Here is a 23,007-nt window from a genome sequence, read left to right on the forward strand (position 1 = left end):
TGATTTACCCCTAAAAACTCAAATCTATGTATCAAAGTTACATATTTAGATTTTTTTTCATGAAAATATCATCCTGTATGCCTTAAAATAGCTCTAAGATGATACTGAAAGTGTGTTTGAGCTGTAGTTGAAGCACATTGCTCTTTCAAATGAGTCCAATTTATCTTTCTGGTTTGGTGATGGCAATTGACTTTTCTGGATTCTATCAACTTGAATTGACAAATTAAGTTTACTCCTCCTCATCTGACGTTCTGATGTTCCCGTTTCTGCAGAATTAAAGATGGCACAAAGATTAATAAGATTGCATTCATTACATCATTTCCCAGAAAACAGGGTATTATGGCTAAAAAGCGGCTTTGTTTTTTTTCTTATCTTGTATTGGACATGACACTGTAGTCCTGTTGTAGTGGGATTTACTGTAAAAATGGGAGGAAATGGTCAGGAAGAGCTTTCACTTTATTATGTGGTAGAATGAGGGCGAACCTAGCCAGCAGCACCTCTGGGACTGAAGGCAGCCAACACTTCAGACACTCCAAGAACTGCTGGCAGCACATGAAAGGATCAAAAACAGAGCATGTCGTGCAGAGCCTCTGACAGCCACTGTCACATAAAATCTAGCTGGCTCTTATTACGTTAAATCCAGTGGTTTCCCACTTTGATTTTGAGCCATAAATCGTGTCCCTCTGCACTTTTACAATAGCTTTTCTGGAAGAGGTTTGTCAAAAAGAAAACAAATCCCCAAAGAAGGAAACGATGCTGGCCAAAGCTTGTAACTACAACATGAAATGAATAATCTGAACAGGCCTGCAGGTGCGGCATTAGTGAACCATATGTTTAAAGTCCTGGTGTTACAAGTCAGAAGTAGCTGCTTTCTTCACACAAATCTGAACCTGCAACTATGTAGACCCATTTCTACTTGTGTAACTCCCACACTAATGTTCAAAATAAGCTACATTCTGTTGAGGGTGGTGCTCTCTTCAGTGAATACACAACATGATTTGTGTCCCTTCATACCGCCCTGTTTAGTCCAGTCCAGTCCAGTAAAAGCTCCTCACTGGGCTTACAGTGTAGTATGGGGGATTAGCTCAAGTGGTAGAGCGCTCGCTTAGCATGCGAGAGGTAGTAGGATCGATGCCTGCATCCTCCACATCTGATTCAGGTGGCAGTGATTCTTTAATCTACTTGATGCCCGTCTTCTATAACTTCTGGTCTCCATGTTGTGTCAGCTGATTTGTGAAAAAACTATGTCATGGGGTGCATTATATGTGGTTTCTTGATTGTTAAACTCATTAACTTTTCCATTCAAGGAACTTCCCCCAAGGACGAGGAACCTTTGGAGGTACCAGGGTCAAAAATAATGTTTTAACCCCTTAAAAAGTCTGTGCTCAGGGGAAGAACTTTACACAAGTTCCAGAACCTTAGGAAGGGGCTTTGTGCTGAACATTTCTGATTTGTTGACCATTTCATTTCAGCCATTTTTTCAAAAATCCGTTGCTAGATACAAGTACAAGGACACGTTCTACTGCAGGAACCCAGGGCAGGCATGATGTGAGTAAACATTTACAGAAATGGCATTTCTGTTTCCATTGCGGTGAAGGATCCAACGTTACTTTGACTGTGATGCAGCAAAGAAGAAATAGAACAACAGAGGTGTTGTTATGTTAGCCTACATGATGAATTTAACACGAAAGACTTCAATGTCAGAGGAGAAGACAGTCACTGAACAAGAACATCCAGAGGGGAAAAGAAATGACTTTCCTCCTGCCCTAAAACAGCCCAAATGTTCATGCAGTACAGCTTGTTTCTGTTCACTGGGCTTTGACACACAAGTGTGGAGTTAGAGAATAAAGTATAGTATAGTCCCGTGCAGTAATGACTAACTTGAATGGTTTTTGCAGGTCTTTACACCACAGTGGACGTGAAGGTAACCAGAAGTCTGATGAATTCTTTTAGTTTCTTGCAGAAGATTCCTGGGTCTAAAGGTTTTTGGTATTCTGGTAGAAAGTCAGCTTTGCTTGGCTCAGGTGCATCATGCTGCTCTTACTAACCAAACACTGTTCCTGCAAACTTATATCAAATCACTTTGTGTGCTGCAAAGGGTTTTATCTTGTTAGGAATAACATTCTTCAGTCATAGACAGAACAGCAATTGCAAAGGGCTTTATAGAGCTCTGGGCTGTCAAATTAAACATGTTAATGGATGCATTTTCTTTACTGCATCAATCACATTTCTAGTTTTCTCTTGTGCACGTCAACCTCCAGTTCAGTTCAAACAAACCGAGGGGTCATGGAGCAGACACACCTCTCTGGGCAGGAAGGAGCTGAGCTGATGCGTGACACTGAGAAGAGTTTCAAAGATAAAGTTTGGCTCTCCTGTATGTCCAGCTCTGATGCTGGACTTTAACTTCCTTCCAGTGGGTGGAGTCCTGTCCTATGATGATTAGCCCAGGGACAGTCACAGACTCCTGCTGTTACAGAGCTGATGTTAAAGTATACAGACCTCAGTTACAGCCCAACATGTTCTCACAACACTGAAATATTGCACTTACAATAGGCTGCAGATATTGGTGGTTTCCTGAGGATGAACCCTCCTGACTTTGGTGCTCGTCTGCCACTAGGTACACCTAGGTACATTTCAAAGGTCTTTCGCCCTTACTCTACCTGCAAGCCTAAAAGAAAGGCCAAGACATATATGTCTTCAACATTTTTTGGGCGTTCTTAATGGTCTTATTGGTTTTATCTTGAACTTTGATCTTATTCTTGTTATTATGTTTAAACTCATTTTCATATTTTACACTATTTTATTCTCAAATGTATCACTTCTGGCCCTTGTGTCTGTTGTCATGTACAGCACTTTTAAATTGCTTTAACCATGCCATACAAATAAACTTGATTTGACAAAAAGTAGAAGCAGCTATTGTCTTTACTCTTAGGACTTATTCTTCTGCTGAACAGAGAAAATGGGGTGGTTTAAGTTCACTGCCCCCGTGCTCAGAATCAGTTGAAAAAATTCAAAAATTCAAAATATGCAGCTCTCAGTAAAGCAACTTTATATAACTGCAATTAAACACTACATAAATGGAACATGGAGAAATAGCCAGCAAAAGAAGCCCCTTGAGGATTCTGATGCAAAATACAGTTGAAACCAGAAGTTTACGCACACTGTAAACAAAAGACATAAAACCTTTTTTTCTTTCTCTCTCACTGTCTGACATTAAATCAGACTAAACTTTTTCTGTTTTAGGTCAGTAAGGATTACTAAAATTATTTCTATTTGCTAAAAGCCAGAATAATGATAGAAAGATTTTTTTTTGATAATTTTTTTCTACTTTCTTCAAAGTCAGAAGTTTACATACACAAACAGCCCTATTCCCTCAAAAAGAACCAGGTGCCAGTTTTGTGCCAGTGCTAGTTCCAGTGCTTAGTTGGTTCAAATCTCCTCAAATCTTCAAAGCACCTCTGAAGAACCGGTTGCTTTTCCATCAGCAAGGAGCCACGTTAGAGCCACGCCATACATCACTGCATACGTAGCCGTTTACCGAACAACGCTAGTGCCACACGGAAGTCCACACAGGACTTCCCACCTTGTCACAGGAAAAACATATGACTTGCTGAACATTTTCTAATTGATAGAATCTTCAATGTACCAATGTTCCCCCAACGCCCCACATAGCAGGCTGCAGTAGCTGCTGTTGGTGGCTGCAGTGCTCAGACCAACATGCGACCAAAACTGACTTGAACAAGAGTAAACTAGGGCGTTCTAATGTCAGATTTGTCCAAGATAAAACTGAGTGATTTTTTCTCATGTGGTCTTTTCTATGAGCGGAGTTGAGTTTTTTATGAGAAGACCGCATTTCTAAGCGTAAATACAGCAGTACACCGAAGTTATAAAAGTATTGTTTGACACAATTGTATCAGCTTTCAGTGTGCAACAGTGTGTGCAGAACTTTGTGTGTCCCGGGACTCATTCCAATACATCTGTGATCAGACCAGGGATGTCCTGGCAGAAAACCACACAAATCACTGCTTGTGTGTCCCATTCATCGGTCTCGGTGGTCACGATAACCCCGTCCCCAGCCCCTGATGTACTCGGTTCTTTGCTCTGGCCCAACAAGGAGTTGGTGCTTGCTAAGGACCAACTCTGAGAACCTGGAGCCTGTGCTTTGGCGGTGGAAACACAAAGAACTGGTGCTAAGTCAGGCTCCAAACCAGTACTGGAACCAGTTTGATGTAAAAAGGGTATAAGGTTATTATGCCTTCAAACTGTTTGGAAAAGCCCAGATGATGATGTCATGGCTTTGGAAGCTTTTGATAGGTTAATTGACAACATTTGAGTTAATTGGAGGCACACCTGTAGATGTATTTTAAGGCACACCTCAAACACACTGCTTCCTTTTGTGAAAACATGGGAAAGTCTAAAGAAATCAGCCAAGATATCAGGAAGAGAACTATGGACCTCCACAAGTCTGGTTCATCCTTGAGTAATTTCCAGATGTCTGAAGGTTCCACATTCATCTGTTCAAACAATAATACGCAAGTATAAACACCATGAGAATGTCCAGCCATCATACTGCTCAGGAAGGAGACGGGTTCTGTGTCCCAGAGATGAAGTGTTTTGGTGTGAAATGTGCACATCAACCCCAGAACAAAAGCAAAAGACCTTGTGAAGATGCTGCTGAAGCTGGTCAGAGAGTGTCATTATCCACAGTGAAACAAGTCCCTTATTGACGTGGACTGAAAGGATACTCAGAGAGAAAGAAAACATTACTCCAAAAGCAACATAGAAAAACCAGATTACAGTTTGCAAACGCACACAGAGATAAAGACTTCATTTTTGAAGACATGTCCTGTGGTCTGATGAAACTAAAACTGAACTGTTTAGCCAAAACGGGGAAGCTTGAAGTCTGAGAACATCATCCCAACTGTGAAGTACAGGGGTGGCAGCATCATGTTGTGGGGGTGTTTTGCTGCAGGAGGGACTGGTGCACTTCACAAAATAGATGACATCATGAGGAACAAACACGTGGAAACGTGGAAATCTTGAAGCAACATCTCAAGACATCAGCGAAGTTAAAGCTTGGGCACAAATAGGTCTTCCAAATGGACAATGACCCGAAGTAAACCGCCAGATTAGTTACAAAGTGGCTTCAGGACAACAAAGTCAAAGTTTTGGAGTGGCCATCACAAAGCCCTGATCTCAATCCTGTAGAAAATTTGTGGGCAGAACTGAAAAGGCAGCCAACAAACCTGACTCAGTTCCACCAGTTCTGTCAGGAGGAATGGGCCAGAATTCCAGCAAACTATCGTGAGAAGCTTGTGGAAGGAAAGCCAGAACGTTTGACCCAAGTCAAACAGTTTAAAGGCAATGCTACCAAATACTAAGGAAATGTATGCAACCTTCTGACCTTGTAGAATGTCTTTTTACACAGTGTATGTAAACTGCTGGTTTCAACTGTACAACCTTTCTGATGAAAAGGTTTCCCTCTTAAACTCAGTTTAGAAATGTCATCTCTATCTCCTGACACCCCAAAACGTTTGCTCTCAGAAACACAAATGCACGAACTTGGCTCAGGCCTTGTCCTGGAACAAATCTTATCGGCAAACTGTTTGTTCCTCCTCCAGCAACAGAGCACAGAATAATGTTAACAATCACATAACCTGAACTGAGTCGAGGAAAACAAGCGCTTGGCTGCTCTGTGTTCAAGTTTGTTCTAGAAAATGTCACTTTGGTCCAGTCAGCTGGTCAGAAAGCTGTCAGGTTCAGTCTGTATGAGCCTCTTCATGCTGCGGCTGCACAGCTGTTTTATTAGAGGGAACCGGACGGAGCAGGAAGTCTGTAACGCTGAGCTCATTATGTTTAATTGTGGTGGATTTGAGCAATGTGCAATCAGTTGTGTTGAAGTCTGGAATTTCACACTGTAGTTGTTCATGGTAGAAATATGTGGGAGGTAAAGGTAGATCTAATCAAAATGTGTTGTCTCCTTTGAGCTTTTTCCCTTCCTCTCTTCCTTTCCTTCACTCCTTTATTCCTTCTTGTGACTTTTCCTTATTCCTTTTGTTTCATTCCTCAATTATGACTCTTTTGTTCTTTCTTTACTTTCTCACCTTTTCTAAATTCTTTCTTAACCTCTTTCTTGTTTTCCTTCCTTCCGTCCTTTCGTCCTTCCTTCCTTCCTTCCGTCCTTCCTTCCTTCCTTCCTTCCTTCCTACCTAATTGACTGTCTTTTTCCTGCCCTACATCCTTCCTTTCTTCCCTTTCTCCTTCATCCTCCTCTCTAACTGATTTTAAATCCCCCACCTGGAGACATGGGGTTTTCATCAAGTCCTTTTACTTTCCATACTTTAAGATTACAAACATTTAAGATTACAAATACTTGAGTAGATTTAGTGTTTGCTCGTACTGGAGTCTTTTCTGAGGTCTTCCTGTTTATTGATAAACTAAGCCGGCAGCATGGCACTGGGTGGAATGACAACCACGTGAGGCACAAAAAGTGACGCACACAGCGGCTGCGTGAGGTGCCAGCAGTGTGTAAAGAGGCTAAAGACGCCGGCGGTGAGCACCTGTCAAACTTCATATCAAGTCACCCGTTTTTCCAGCTTCAGTCTGGCCTCCTCTAACCTGACAAGCAGGGAGGAGACACCTCGCTGTTTCATGTGTCCCACGAATGTGTCACTGATCTGATCTCGGAGTCTATACGGGACGAGCCTGGAGGTGGTTGCGTGAGTGGCGGTGATCTCCCAAAAGTGACAAAGTGTGTTGTAGGTTCTCCTCTGACGCAAGGAAACCATTTAGTTGTAGTGTCTGGTGTCACGGGGACGCATAGCAACGCAAATGCTGCCTATAAATACACTTCCATGTCCAGGCTATTTTAAACCCAAGAGGGTCAAACAGGAGAGTTCAACTTCCTTTTACCACTGAGAATTTACATCCTCGAATGTTAAATTATCTGTGGATTCCAGCAGAAAAGCAATCGGATGAGCATTTACAAGATATGTAGACGGATGAAATCAATAATGCAAACGCCCTTAGATTTCACACTCTCACCAGACTGAGGTGAAATGCAACTGTGAAGTGGAAACTCTAGACTGGTAAAGTAAACAGACTGGATAAACGAAAAAAGGAGAAGAAGCGATGTCGAGCCATGCAGCTGCACTTTGAGTGGACGAGTTGATTCTTAACATTTCACTTTGAAAATAACATTTAATCTCTGAGTTTGCTTCCAGCAAAAATAACCTCCATGACGTTTCAGAATTTTCCTATCTGTACATATTTTGGTATTTTCAGTGATGGAATATAACAAAGTATTTTTACTTGCTGTGCTAAAGTACAAATTTGAGTTACTTGTGCTTTACTTGAGTCTGTTCTTCTCATGCTTCTTTTGCTTTTGACTTCTTACTCCACTACAAATCAGACAAAAACTCTAATATGTCGAATAGTCCATCAACAGAAAACTTCATAAAATATTTTTTTAAATGTACTTTGACAATTTTTAAGTCATTTTTCAAGCAAAAAAAAATCTACATTTCAGAGTTCCTGCTTTACATTGTTGAGGATTTTAATTTAAATAATTTGTTTTTAATTTTTTTAAAAATAGATTCAAAAATTAGTGCAAAGACTTTTGTGGCACCATTCTCACTAAATTAAAAAAAAAAAGCAAACAGTAAGTAGCTAAAAGAATCATCAGTTTCATTCATGATATGCATACTTATATATATATGCATACGTATTTGCAACCCTGCGTTAAAAAACAAAAACAAACAAAAAAAAAAAGTCCGCTTTAATTAGGTAAGGAAAAAAATGCTGAGGTCAGTGACTTGGTTTGGGTCCAGCTGGAAGTGGGTTGGGTCTCCCAGCTGAGGTGTCATGACCCTGTGATTTCTTAATCTGACACAGAGTTTCTGAGCGATGATGTTTAATTTATTTTGATGTTATTTTTCATTGCTGTTAGCAGCACAAGTGAAATTGCATTCACCGTCGTTGTGCTGGAGTGTAGTCAGAGGTCTTGTATTCTGCAAACATAAACCAAAACTATGGGCACGTTTTGGTTTGTTGTTATTTGTGTTAAGCGACCGTTTAAAGGGACAGATTATGGTGTGATAACAGTTTTGTTTTTAAAAACTACCTCTAATTTTTACCAGATGTAGAGATCACCCTTGGATTATTATCATTTCATATTATCAAGACATGTATGCTTGCGGGTGAAGACTCAGGCACACCCATGTACGTCACAAGAGAACAAAACATTTCCTTCAATTCAGCAGTGAAAGCAAAGAGCCGAATGTTAATATAATAACTCATCACTTCTCCAACCCATAAACTGTCTCTGAGAAATACAAACACTGACGTCAAAGAACTGAAGAGTCACATTTCCGATGAATATTAAAAGTCTGACCGATACGTTGGCTGACTGGTCCACTGTATAAGCATGAGGCAGACCCGTGTTTGTGCACCAAATAAGCAACATGGATGAAGAAGTTTCGAGGTAATTAAGGCTGCATTATGTTCTTGCATGACAGAGATGTCTGACAAGCAGAAATATGCTGTAAAATGTCCTAATCTTGCTCACCCTTAAGGACTACTTATCAAAATGTTTATGTTCTGTGTCCTATCTCAGTCTCTCTCTCTTCATTTCCTGTAGTTTCCCTACTGCACTGGAGAAAAATTCAAAAAATGAAACACTTATTAATGCATTTAGGGAATGCTGCTTGTTGCTTGTTTTCTTTCAAGGATGATGTAAGACTGATTTCATTCTCAACTTTTGTGTAAATGGTTGTTATTTTCACTGAATTTCTCAAGAAGTTGGAAGTGGGTGGTGCTCAGTAGGAAAACGGTGATTGTCACATACTTCCATGCACCAATCAGGACAACCACGCAGTCTTCATAAAGTGGTTCCTAGCCCTCTGAACCCCAAGTAGTTTCTGGATGTTCACCGTCGTAATGCCATTAATCAGTAAAATATGTTTGAAATAGGGGATTTTCTTAGATTTTTTTTCTACACATTTTCTACACTAGTCTGCACATGAACTGTAGAAAAATATTTCACCATGCTGAAAGTGTCTTCCAACTTCTTGCTGGCAGCGCTCCACTCTCTTTACCATTTTTGAGCCATGCTGCATTTATTTTATTAGTAGTGTGTTCTATTTCCCTACAATCTCTTCTGTTATCTCTGCAGTCTCCAGCAGTTCACCAGCAAATTCCCTGAATTGTTGAGTGAGACATGTAGAATTAAGGGATTTTGAAGAAACACGACAATCTTAAGCTTAGATTTGGTTATTTGTCCTGACAGAATTGTACAACAACGACAGTTCTTCAAGTTGTTACAGATTCTGGCTCGATAAATTGCATAATGTTGGTGAATTTCTTTCGCAGCAAAACATGCCGTTTAAAGTTGCTGGTAGGTTTTGGGGTTTAGAGAGTTACATGTGGAGATTTTAAATAATAGAGGCAGTGAGAACAGCCAGCATGGCTCTGTCCAAAGTTAGGCAGAAAAGTCCTTCCAACATCCTCAAAGCTCACTGGCCAGAGGTAGTTCCAGCTTGTAAAACTACAATGACAGTTGAGCATCCTCAAGTCTTGATGTCAGAGTGAGTTAAAACTTGTGCTCCGCAATGAAATCTGGCAACTCACAACAGTAGATAAATGCTACACAAGAACAGTGTGGATGGACCTAACATTGTACATAATGCACATAACTCCCCCTAAAATATCTGTTGATGAGCTTGAGAAGAGTCTGTAGGCTTTTTAAACTCTGGACAGATCCAAGTTATCTGGTTTCCCATATTTGCATTCTTTGTGCTAAGCTAGGCTAACTTTAACCTGACTCCAACACACAAACACAAAAGTGATACTGATCTTCTTACATCAGTGTTTACCAACATGCTAAAATATTCCTTCAACTTTTGAATATTTTCATCTGCTCCAACAATCCTGCGTCAACTAAAGTGTTGAAACCTCGTTTTAACTGTGACACTAATAACATGTTTGAGTAATAATGAGTTTATTAAACCTCACGACGTCCTGTTGATACATGCAAACGGTCACATTAAAATAAAACATATGCTACATTTCATATTTTTTACAATATGACCTGAGGGCAAATTTGCCACAAATTAGTAATACTACTCCAAATTTGGATGTATCACTCGTTAAATTTGTTCATAAATGCAGTTTAATACTGAATATGATGGATACAAAGGATTAAAGTGCTTTAAGAGAATACATATTTAAGGTTAAATAGTTCCTCTGTGTGCATAACATGTGCCATCTGATATGACATGTCAACGTCACGTACCATACTTCAAAAAACAGGCAATTCAAAACCATTCCCTGTAACATGAACAATGAGAGAGTATGAACAGATATGTGCAAGTGGAAGCCGAGCAAATGAGGTGTGAATCATTGTCCTGGATTTTGCCGTTTCACTCTTCTTTCCTGGGCTTTCCATAACCACAATCCCTCCCGTAACAATCAAAGCCGCCACTTCCAACAGCATATTAATGGGAGACTTCCTCTACGCTGCTTCGCACAGTGGTAATTCATCTTAATTGTGATACATTCCTCCTGGCTGCGTTCCCAGCTCGCCAGATGCTCGACGTCTGTTTGACAAATAAATCCCTTTCAATGTCTTCAAAGCTTTGAGTTCTGGGCCTTGAGAGCCTGCAGTCGGAGCTTTACACGTGTCGGAAATCCAACGCAAGCTGGACAACATCTGCCTACATTTGGTTCTCCATCAAAAACCAGGATTTGCATTGTCTGAGCTGCTGGTTCATGTGAAAATGCTCCTCTGGTTGGCGACCAGAGCAGTTTGGCTCTCCCGTCGCCTCTCCTTCTTCCTCTCCAGTCTCACCTTCCAGCAGACGGCACTGGACGCCAGCAGCACCAGTCCGGCCGAGAGGAGCACCAGGCCGAAGTAAGAGATGGTGGATCCGTGAGAGTTGAAGCTGTAAGCAACTGCTGTGACCACGATGCCCGCGATGAGCACCACCACACCGAACGGGACGGTGCAGCGGTAGCAGGAGAGCTCCGCCCCGCCGGTGGCTGCAGTCAGCTGGACTTCGTTAACCAGGGGGATGTTTACCGTCGTCATGCCGGCTGCGGGGTGCTCCGAGCCGTTGGCCTTCTCTGGGGTCACTGGCGTTCTCATGGCGTCCTTGTTAGCTTCTTCTGGCATTGCAGGATCCAGCAGCTCCTCGGTTAACCAAGCACAGATGGTTCCTTGTTGTTGCTCTTTGCCCTTCTGTTCTACATCAGGGTCTCCCGCTCTGTGGAGAAAGGCGTCACTCATTAAAAGAACCAGCGAACACACTCAAACTTGTTGCTCAACACTGAATGCAGCGACAGAGTCAAAAAAAAAAAAGACCTCACGGATGCTTTTTGTTACCATTCAACACCACATTTCACAATTCACCACCACCACTCCGGGACCACCACACGCTGCTTTAATAAACCCATGTAACCTCTTTGCACAATCCCAGCCGCCTCCTGACCCAGTCAGAGGAGAATGACGCAGGAACACTCGGCCCAGCACGAGCTGAGACATTCCCTGGAGAGCGCAGGATATGACATTACAAACTGCTGTGTGAAATGCAAGGAGCTTCGAAATCACTAGCAATTTCACAACTGCTCGTTCCTGCCCCCCCTCCTCACATCTGCTGCATGGAAAAGCTGTGATTCAGATGCTGAGTGATAATAAATGGGTAGCACTTACACATCATGATTTCCAGATGTTCAAATGTGTAATTATTTTATGTTTTTATTGCAAGAACAGAATTCTGACTTGTAGAAATGTAGTTAGACAGGCTGTAGATCAGTGGTGCCAAACCTGAGGGTCAGGCCCTGTCAAGGGGTCAGTGCTGTAGCTATGAGGGTTATGTGGGGGTTTAAGTAAACCGGATGGATTTATACTCTACACATAAACACATCACACATGTTGAGCTTTTAATTGGCTGATTACAATATTTTTGGACTCAAAGCTTTTAACCCTGTGAATCTGTAAACTTACCAACAGGTTTGAAATGCTGGTAATCTCAAAAAAAATAAATAAATTACACAATTTTTTAAAGCCAGAGACAGAAGGATTATCAGATTTTCAACTTCCAAACAGACCTTGAACCAATCTGTAAAATGCCATTCCATCGGAACATTTAACCAAACCTATGCTTCAAATTGCGATTTCATCAAAATCTCATGATTCTACATGTCCCTTTTAAGGAACTGCCAATGTCGCCTTTTTGCGCAAACCAGATTCTGTAAAAAATCAAGAATTTTGTGTTCCTGTGAAGCTATTTGTGACTCAGCTGCAACGAGCAGTCACGTGACAAATATTCAGGGACTTTTCCAGCATACAGGAGGCAAATGTGAAAAAATATCTAGAATATTTAGATGTAACATTTGTTTAAAAAGTGTTGTACATGTTGACAGAATTTTTGCAGAATACATAATCAAAGAAATTCAGCTTTTGTTTTTTGATTTTTATTAGTGAAATTATAACATTTTTGAGTTCTCTCTACTTCTGTTGTGCTACAGTGAAAAATGAGCCCACAGTTAGTAAACATGTGATGGGAGCAACAAAACGCCCAGAAACTGTTTGCCTGTTCAACCTGTCATGTGTAGACTTTACTTGGCTATAAAAAATTATAGACTGTACATAAAAGATGGATGTAGCCATGGTGACATCACGAGTTTGACCTCTGGTCTTGGTGCATCTTGAAATTTAACACACCCTGTTTCTTTGTCTGTTACCTCTAAATGGGACAACAATTTACTAAAAGAACATCATGCTGTATTGAAGGACCCTTGAAACTAGAAAATGAGACCACAAACTCAGTGAGACTCAGGTGAGAATATGGGTCATTTTCTCATAGACTTCCATTCAATCTGACTTCTTCTTGCAACCAGAGAAGTCGCCCCCTGCTGCCTGTTAGAAGGAATGCTTCACTTTTCAAAACCTGGAGGCTACGTTGATCTTATGTGTACAGTCTATGATAAAAATGTTGGGAGCAATTGTTCTAGACGGTAAAATATATACATATATATGTTTATATTTGACAACGTTTTGCAGTTCTTTGATTTTCTTCAGAGAAAGCTTTTGTCTTTTTCAAGTGGAAAACAGAAGCTTTGAAACATGCAAAGCTTCCAATTAAAATTATTTCATTTATTTTGATTGCAGAATCACTGTCTCCACAACAACTGTGTGCATCGGCAGCCTTTTCCCCCTTTTCTTTCAGGTATGTTTCTATTCACTGAGGTGATAAGTTGATTATTCCTTGAAGGAATCTGACACCTTGAAACACTGTTGTTTTTCAAGCAACAGTCTAAAACCTATTATCTATCTTTTACAATCATAGACTAAACCAGAAAATACCCATGTTTAGGAGGTAGAAAGCAGATGATTTGACATTTTCTCTTAGAAATTAACAAGCTGCCGATACATTTTCTGTTAATCAGCTAATGTATTAGTCATGTAAAGCTGCAGGAGAACATTTTAAAGAAAATGGAGGATATTAGGGGGAAAAAACTCCCAGATGTGAAGCCATAAGAAACAAAAAGCAAGAAAATCTGCAAAAGAAGTAACACTTCTGTAGTCAAAATTAAGCTTGTCAATGTGCTGAAGGTAAAAATGTACAAGTCACTGTAACTAAAGATCAAGTTGAAACAAATGAATCTGCACCAGTTCTCTTTAAACTACAACAACAAGCAGTGAGTGTTTCAGCTGGTGAAGGCAGAATAAGTTACCTTTAAATGCAGGGCAGTGAATCTACTTGCTGTGCTCAACAAAGGTCCGGACAGGCAGAAGAAAGGTTCGTTACCTCACAGCTGCTCTCCATGTCGCTCAGTGTCCCTCTGCTGCAGGGAAACTTGTCTCAGTGACCCCGCTGATTAAATATTCACTCTAATTAAAAGTGAATGCTGGGTTTTTTTGGGTGAGTGTAGAAGCAGACAGCAAACAGCTTCTCTCTCTCCAGCACTGGAATCTGACTCCCATTCATGAGAACTAGTCCTCAGTTTAAGAACCCTCTGCCATCCCCATTGAGAACGGCCGCTTCAAGTATCGATGACTGAGTGTGAAGCTCGACACGATCAGGGAAGCTCTCTGTTCCGGTGGAGTATTTCAAAATAAAACATCTGTCCGGCTCAGATTTAGTTGCAAAGATTCAGATGATTGAATGCGTTTATTTTGAAGTTCATATTTTAGTTTCTGTTGCTCTTTTTATTCGTCTTGACAATTTTAAATTGGCTTTTGTGCAAGGATAGGGAGCCTGAGTCTGGCACAGTACAGGCGTCACCCTGCAATGTTTATCAAATATATATATTGGATTTGAATGGACATAGTTTGAGCAGAATTGACGTTCCCTCTCCAGATCTCAGAGGTAGTCTGCGCACCTGTGTCTTTGCACAGGCAGTCCATGTAATTCAGAGGTCATCTTCCTCTGTTAGTTTTACTGTTAGGCTCTAATAAGACTGGTTTGGAAGCCTCATCATCCTGATGTCTGACAAAGTGGCCAGCCAACTTTACACACTTCTCATGAACTTTTGTCGATACTTTAGGCAATCTTCCATACAGCTTGTTGTTTGGCATGTGGTCACTCCAGATGTTCAGGGCCATACAGAACTGTCTCGTGTACGAGGTGTGTCAGAAAAGTTTCAGGACTGGTGTCACAAAAGATATATTTCAAATACAAACTACAAGTTTTTTCCCTTCAAAGTAATCCCCCTGGAGGCTAACACACTTTCCCAGCCTTCTCTGCCACGCCGCCATGCACTCCTGGAAGGATGCTTCCGGGATCCTCTGTAGCTCCGTCATCACAGCCATCTTGATGTCGTCCACGTCTTCAAAACGGGTCCCCTTGATGACCCCCTTGAGCTTGGGGAAGAGGAAAAAAATCCCACAGAGCCAGGTGAGTAGGGAGGTTGCTCCAGCACAGTGATGTTCTTCTCAGCCAGGAACTGTCGGATGCTCAGGGCATTGTGAGCAGGCGCGTTGTCATGGTGAAACAGTCACCACTTGTCCTGCCACAACTCTCACCTCTTCTCTTTGCACTAAACAAAGCAAATGCTGCAGGATCTCTTTGTACACATTCTGGTTGAGCGTCTGAAGGGGAAAACCCGAAGTTTGGGTTTGAAATATATCTTTTGTGACACCAGTCCTGGAGCTTTTCTGACACACCTCACATGTGCCAACAAGTGATTTTTCCTCAGCATCTGTAAGAGTCCACATATTGCATCAATACAACAGAACAATTTTGCAATGATGAGACAGATTTTGATATCAAGAATGCTTTTTAACTTGAGGCATGCTTTTCATACTAACACTTTTCTGACCTTTGATGTCTCATTTTGAAGAGCTTATCCACGATCCAAAGTACTTGAAGTCCTCAACCCACAAAATGAGCTTACCTTGTCTGGTGATTAGTTGTTGTCTGTGTTAACATTAAATGACATAGCCTCAGTCTTTTTGGCATTTAGATGCAAACCAATTTTGGCACAAGAATTTTCGACCCTGTTAAGCAGTTCCTGCCCCTGTGTAATTTCCTTCGTAATCAGGGCTGTGTCATCTGTAAAATCGAGATCTGTGATGACAACTGGTGCAACTCGCTCACTTCTCCTTTGCTGGACCTTGAAACCAAGTTCTTCACTTTTACCTTCCAGAGCCTGTCTCCTGGCAAAGCCGAGCACTAGTGCAAAGATATATGGGGCAAGGGTATCTCCTTGTAACACTCCAGCAACAATATCAAAAAGTTCTGTAAATCCGTCTGGAGATTTGACTCTGACCTTTGTGCCCTAATATATTTTTCCAATTGCATCACCCAGCTCATTGGGGATGCTGTATGCTGCTAGTATCTTGAGCATTTCACCTCTATGCACACTGTTGAACGCTTTTTTAAAGTCAGCAAAAGTTGTTGTGGCGTTCAGATTGTTGCTTTTAACACCTTCAATAAGACGTCTCAGGGAAAGGATTTGTGCTGTTATAGATCTCCCAGGCCTAAATCCATTTTCATTTAATTCTAAGATAAGAATCGAACACTGATTGTATATGATTCATGCTATTGATAAACTTGACTACAACTGCTGTCAGGAAAACAAAATATACATCAATGCATAAAAATCACATCATAGTTTATATTTGTAACCAAAGCAGCACTTGAACAGATCAGACATTTATTAAACTATCTGCACACACCAGCAACATCAGCCATGGATGGAAACTATTTTTGATAAATTTTCTGTCATAACATAAAGTGAATATATGGGTCCAGCTATCAGTGTTGTGTAACATAAACATAGACTGTAGACACAGTTTGATTATTTGATTTTTTCCCTCCTCCATTCTGTTGCTCAACACGGATTATCTCACATTTTGAAATGTATTCTGGGTTTTTGGTTTCTCAAATCCTTTCACAATCACAGTGAGATATTTTAAGTGTAAGCATCATTTATTGTAAGATTCATAAAAGATAAGAACTTGATTAATGCTGAAAGATTGCGCCAAATGTTGCTCCGGAAAAGAAAAAAATGTATGGTACGTTTAGTAAAAATACCTAAGCTCAAACAAAACTATAATAAAAGGGTAAGAAGAAGTCTTGGCAGACATATTGAGGTCAAAGAGCAATACTGTGCATGACAATGAAGTGTTGCAGTTGAAGTGTATTGCATGTGTGCAACATTTCATTATCATGCGCAATACTGTTACTTCATTGATGCGCTCGTTTACAAACAGCTTTTATTTCTATTTTCTGTCAGATCAGTTGTGAAAAACATGTTTCAGAGGCAGGATTTGACTCTATTGATTTATTTTATATATAATCCTCACTGTTATTGGAGGAACTAATGATTCATTTCTTGATGCAAAACCAAACTGTGTGTCTGCAGTTTGTTCTGCAAAGCAAAGAGTGGAGACATACCTCTAAAGTAGTCATTCAGATGCTGGCTATTGATTATAAAGCAGTGTGCGCGAAATACATAATCAAAATCCTTATATAAAATAATATATGTAAGACTTGCTTGCATAGATAGATTATGGGCTAAAAATCTGTACTCACCAGAAAGTCCTTGAAACAACAATTCAGTCTTTTACAATAAGAAAGGCTCTTCATTTGTCTTTAACTTAATTACAGTTGCTAAGTAACAGAGACCCAGTGTTCTATTTAATTTAATTCAATCTAATTCATTCAATACTTTTTTTTTTTCGTCTTTAATTTGTTATTTGGCACCGTATATCTCACTGAGCCTACTCTCAGTTCAGTGGTTACAAGTCCCCTGTTACTGATAGTAATCATGCTCATCTGTGCAAAGTGCTACAGCGCTCTGCAGCACCACTGGCCTGTGCAACAGTCTTTGTGATGTGCTTCATTGTCTTATTTGGCTTTCCTGGTCTTGCTGTTGCGGCTTACCATGCTCTCATGGATGCATTATGCTTTTGCACCATATGACAAGTTTTAACTAAGGCTGGCTCTAAAAAAAAAAAGTCTGCAGTTCCTTGAATGGCCACTAGAGGCTGGCTCCGAAAGTAAGTCAATCCCGATAGACCTCCATGTTAAAGTGTCTAACTCTGCAGCAGAAATAAACATATTTACAGCCTGGTACAAAAGCGTTTTTGGTCTCTGTAGCTCATTTCAACTGTACGGGAGGTTAATTTTTATATAACTCACCTGTTTCAGTTGTATTAAGGCTTAAAGTTACACATAATTATAGCAGTAGGTGAGTGTCATCACAGGATGGTCCATGGAAATGCAGTGTGAATCCTATTTTCAGCTGACAAGGACAGAGCTCATGCACACGAGTTTATTCAAGAGGTCAGACAAAGTAGTGGTACAGGGTGATACAAATTTACGGCAGTTTCTGTACGTACACAGTGTGATCAGGGAGTGTGCATCTGCAGCGTGGGCCGAGCTCATAGTTAGCAGGTACACACTGGCCTTCAAAAGTTTCTGTCCATGCCACAGTTTCTGATCGCTTTTAAGATAATATTAACCAAACTAGACAAAAAAAAAGTGCAAGTAGTGAAAAAAAAATGCCTCAATTACATGTTATATCTCTCAGTAGGAAAATACAGAGTTTATTTAAAGGCCAACAAGGTCATGATGGTCAATAAGATATTTAGCGAAGTAAAACCCTTATTTTTGTAAAACCTGGTGTCATTCTTTGCTAAATGTGGCAGTCTATGAGCTGGACCATAACAAAAGTAACTGTAGTAGTACGCTGCACCTGTAATTTCTGTCCCTAGTTTCCTCTATTCTTTAGTTTGTGCAATTTATTAACTGATAAACTAAGATTAGAAAATACTGCACTAATTTGTAGAACAGATAGTAGTCATATTTTTGCTGATTTAAAAATCTTAAATACTAGTGTAACTTTGCCGTTAAGAATTGTAAAAGTAATAGCAAGTAATGACAAATATCTGTGAAAATCTGATTTTATTTTATTTATTTGCTGTTTAAGTACAGTAAACAATTACATTTGTAAAATTGTAAAATTAATAAAATAATAATTAAAAATCTGTAATTGAACAAAAAACAGGGGCATTTATAAAATGGTTGTTAAAAAAATGTCTTCCCATTTTTTTCAATCCATAATACACATAATTTTGCTTTTAAATGAAGGGACATGTCTGGGAAATCATGCAGTCTTTGGCTTAAATAACTACAATCAAACAGTATAATTTTATGGGCACACATTGTACAAAAGCAAAATTTTTGATAGATTATTTTTTTCAAATAATGGCAAATATTTCTTAAAATAGCAAATAGTTTTGCTGATTTGAATACATAAAAAGAGAGTGCTTTTTTTTGTCAAATGTAAAAAACAAAATAAAATAAAAATTACAGCTTGTGAATACATAGTTTAAAGTTCTGGCCTGTGCTTTTTGTTTGTTTGTTTGTATTTTTTTTAACGGTTAGTAATTAAATGAATACGGTTTATTTTTCTGTGATTTTATGAAACAGGTCTCTGGAGACGCGCTTGCCTTGTATAAATGTTAATTCCCATCAGGAACACTGATGCAATAAGAAGCAGCAGAGCTCTACGAGGAACCTATGTGCCGAGTCGGTGGTGTTTTATTTTGAATGCATCGAGCGGAGCTGCTGTGCTGCTGACAGCTGCTCTCAACGTGAGAGGACGGAGCCGTCATGTCGCTGCGCTTCACCGAGGAGGACTTCCAGAGCGCCTGGAAGGAGCTGGACGAGCCGCAGCTGGACGGAGGATGGGAGCTCTTCACCGAGACGATGGGCGTCAAGATCTACCGGCTTTACGACAAGGTAGGAAATCTGAGGGTTAGTGTCGCTTCTGAGACCGGAAAGCTGATCCGCACTGAGGAGGCAGGAGTTTGAATGGGAGGAGGTTTCCTGTGCTGCCTGCAGCATCATCATCGCCATTATCACCGGTTTACACTCATATTCCTTCATCACCACGTGGCATTGTTATATTAAATATAATATATTTATTAGCATCAAACGCCAGCTACCTGCAGTGATGTCCTAGCGGCCAGCGTGGGAAAGATCCGGAAACTGAGCGTTTTTTTTTTGACTGGTAAACCGGCTGTACCGGTCCAACCAGACTCCATTCAGAAATCTGTCAGTTTAACGTCGCCTCATCTTGTCGCGCCTCTGCACATCTTAAATACTGATGGAATAAATTAATGTGCTCAGAAAGATACAGTCTTCACTCCGGCACACACAGTTAGGAAAATATCACTAAATATGACAATTACCTTGACTTGGCCTAATATCAAAATAAACACTGAACGTTTTCTAATCGATTTTAACTGTATTTGTTTAAACAATTCAGTTAATCAGTCATGTTTTACGGATTTTCCTGGTTTAGTTAAATTCCACATAATAACTGGTTAAATCACAGGGGGAAAAGTATTTATTTACATGCTACCAGTAAAAAAAAAAAAGAAAAGAAAATATTATAAATTAAATTAAACTATTTGTATTGTATTTAAATCAGCTAAATATCATATTATTACTTTTCAGATATTTTCTGTGATTTGAAAGAAAATATATATTAAGACTGAAAATTTTGGATTTGAAAAAACTGCTATATTGCAGATTTTGCCTGTTTTGGTAAGTTAAAGATAATAATTAACAAAAAGACAGAATTAAAGTGTTTATTTACAAAACAACAATAACAACACACAACAAAAACAGGCCAAGGCAAAGCAAAAAAGTGAATAATCTGAAATAAAAAATCATCAAAAACCTGTATTTTTACAATGTGGGACCATAAAATTACACTGTTGTACTGTAAATAAACTGGATAAATCTAATTATTGTACAGATATCTGCCATCATTTTCACAGTTTTTACAGTTTTTAGATGTTGCAGTATTCAACCATTTTAACTGTTTTTTTTTGACAGTCTTGCTGGCAGATTTGAATTCTTTTTTAAAAAAATAATTTTTATTATTATTATAATGGTTCTTATTATTTTACAGTGTATATATAACTTACATGCACATGAATAACATGTATTGTTTTTGTCATCTTATTTACTTTCTTTATTCCATTCTAATACATTGTTTTTCTTTTAATTTTTTGGTTTTAGCCACAAAAATGGTGACAGCTCCCTATTGTGCATTTTTGCAAATAGAATAAAGGTTACACAAATCAGCAACTGTGTTATAAGGGCTCTGTAGGAAAACTTAGGCTAGATCTGACTAATCTGCATATGCTGAGTTGTAATATAGACCAGATCTAAAAATATATATATATTGAAAAAAGGCAATGAAATCTCCCTTTTATTGCATTTTTATAAATGAAATAAAATAAAATAAAATTCCTGTTTCACTGGCAACAGTTTTATATCTTAAATAAACCTCCTCAGTTTGTGAGATTTATAGAACATGTTCATCAAAATCACTAGATCATATTTTTACCTTCATCCAAAACAGTCTTTTTAGGTTTGACACCCAATGCTAAACAGCTCTTTGTGTTAATGGAGTTTGTAAAGACTTAAAATCCACACATGGTATGACTGGTTTTTAGGTCTATTACATGCACTGTTTAAAACTGAGTGGTTATGAAGCATATCAGACTTGCCTTTGAACTTTTAAATCAAATGTAACACAAAGGGTGTTGTGCTGACTGGCTCTAATCAGAGTTGTGTGGTTTGGGATTAGTTACACAGTGTGGGTGTGGCCTGCAGTTGGAAGACACGACTTTCATGTGCTGTTTGCAGGAAACTGGTCTTTACGAGTACAAAGTCTTTGGTGCGCTCAACACCTGCACTGCAGAGCTGTGCGCAGATGTCTACATGGACTTGACGTATCGGAAACACTGGGACGAATATGTGAAAGGTAAAAAACAAAAGGACTAAACCCAGTAAGGCAAAGTTCACACTCACTTTCTTTGCCATCCAAATCAATGTTCCCTCTCCTCCCTATTGCCAAAGCATCAGTCTTTACATTCATGTTTTCTACTTAGTTGCTGACATTCACTTCCTCTGATAAACGACTTGTGTTTTTAGGCTGGTCTTTAAATAATGTCCTGTACGTAACTTGTTAATTCTCTTATCCTTGTTTTCATGCACATCATCAGTAACCAGCAGGTAATATGTTGTAGCTCCAGTCTGTAGTCACATAACTGAAACAATCCACGTGTACTAGCTGGCATTTTAGATGTAACATGATTTTAGTGGTAGTTTAAGTAGCTTTCCCCCTTCGTTGTCGTATGATTTTTGGAGTAGTCATGTGGTCTGTGGTGGTAGCAGAGTTGATTTGATGTCTTCCGTTTCAGGAAATATCTGTGAGTTTTATTTCCTCCTGTTTGTTCCCCATCCAGGTGGTTTTATGACAGTTGTGGCCCAAATAACAACTGATAAGAGTTTAGAGTCCAGACAACGGTCTTTGCTGGGAGCAATTATTAAAGTGTGACAGTATTGGACATCGATATAGATGCTATCAACAATAACTAGACTGAAGGTATTGTAAAAGTAAATTAGTACAGTTGTGAGGAAACTAAAAGAAAAGAAAAAGTGAACTGTTATAATGCAAGAAAATGTTAGAAGTTAAAGATCCACATGTAACGATCTGCAGGGATTATGATTTTTTCTGACAGATATTGCAGGTTGATTTGTGGTGTATTTTTTGAAGTTAAGCTTGAGTTCAATATTCACTGTGAAATAGATTTAAGAAGTGATCAGATAACATTTGTTGTCTGGCTCAGACGTGCTGCATATCATACATCCTGGTTTCCTGTTTTTGCGATTTGCCGATCAAATTTTGATTTGTTGTTGAATAACCATTCAGCCCTATATTCTAATACATGTTTTAGCATTACACAGCTGTGACTTACTTAAAGTCAGGATGGAGGAAGTTTTTTAAAAAATTGGTCAAAATCAGTGCAGCAGAACCAGCGATATCTTTGCTTCATTTTCATTCCATGTCCTCCTTGTCAGGATTTAAGGATTATGTAGGAAAAATGAATGTTTTTCACAGTTTTTGCCAGACATGTAAAATTTTTAAATTACAGATAATAACTAACAAAATCACAGAAAAATGTTTTAATTTGACTGTGAAATGACATTATTGTTACTGTATTTTTTATATTTTATATTTTTATATTTTATATTCTATATTTTTTTCCCCCAGAGATAATTGCAGATATTTTCACTTTTTTAAAAGTTTTTATAGAGTGCATTATCCACATTGCAACTCAGTAGTTGTTGATTTGGGTACGTTAACTGAGCCCACAAGTGTAAAAGTAGCAGAAATACTTGATGAAGAAATCAACAGTCATGAAGCAGAAAAAAATTTAAAAATCGTAGTACGACACTTTTCTAGTGTTTTCTCACACATTACTCACTATTCTGATAAAATGAGCCATGCCTGTAGTGGTTGGTTTTAACAACAACATGTTGACTGCTAGTAGCACAATAGTACGACACTAAGCTAATACGAGAGCTGTGTTAAAAATCAACTCCTTGTTCATTCATTCCCCTCAATAGGTGAGTCACAGTGTGCAGTTTTGTGTCTTCACCATCAGCTGTTGGGTCACTTAATGTTCATTTT

General features: G+C 39.2%; 2 protein-coding genes and 1 non-coding gene across 5 annotated transcripts in view; 2 read left to right on the forward strand and 1 right to left on the reverse strand.

The window, feature by feature from the left end:
- Positions 1 to 1,074: 1,074 nt before the first annotated feature.
- Positions 1,075 to 1,147, forward strand: trnaa-agc (transfer RNA alanine (anticodon AGC)). Its single transcript has one exon. It is a non-coding gene; the product is annotated as a tRNA-Ala (tRNA).
- An 8,833-nt stretch (positions 1,148 to 9,980) lies between these two features.
- Positions 9,981 to 13,997, reverse strand: tmem100a (transmembrane protein 100a). Of its 3 annotated transcripts, none has more exons than XM_008280461.1 (2): positions 13,809 to 13,997; positions 9,981 to 11,261 (listed from the first exon to the last, which is right to left on the reverse strand). In XM_008280461.1, the coding sequence occupies exon 2, from the start codon at positions 11,168 to 11,170 to the stop codon at positions 10,766 to 10,768; it is 405 nt and encodes a 134-aa protein (XP_008278683.1). In that variant the 5' UTR covers positions 11,171 to 11,261; positions 13,809 to 13,997; the 3' UTR covers positions 9,981 to 10,765. The 3 variants fall into 3 exon arrangements, with proteins under 3 accessions (XP_008278683.1, XP_008278682.1, XP_008278684.1); XM_008280460.1 differs by having other exon boundaries at positions 13,735 to 13,997; XM_008280462.1 differs by lacking the exon at positions 13,809 to 13,997 and adding an exon at positions 11,381 to 11,442.
- Positions 13,998 to 19,098: 5,101 nt separating this feature from the next.
- The window catches only part of pctp (phosphatidylcholine transfer protein), an 8,986-nt gene continuing 5,077 nt past the window's right edge, over positions 19,099 to 23,007 (forward strand). Inside the window, exons 1-2 of the mRNA XM_008280463.1 lie at positions 19,099 to 19,253; positions 21,177 to 21,294. Coding sequence (XP_008278685.1) covers positions 19,125 to 19,253; positions 21,177 to 21,294 — 247 coding nt within the window. The 5' untranslated portion in view covers positions 19,099 to 19,124. The remainder of the gene's footprint in view (positions 19,254 to 21,176; positions 21,295 to 23,007) is intronic.

Source organism: Stegastes partitus, unplaced genomic scaffold (genome assembly GCF_000690725.1).
Source record: "Stegastes partitus isolate 25-593 unplaced genomic scaffold, Stegastes_partitus-1.0.2 Scaffold195, whole genome shotgun sequence".
NCBI lineage: Eukaryota > Metazoa > Chordata > Actinopteri > Pomacentridae > Stegastes > Stegastes partitus.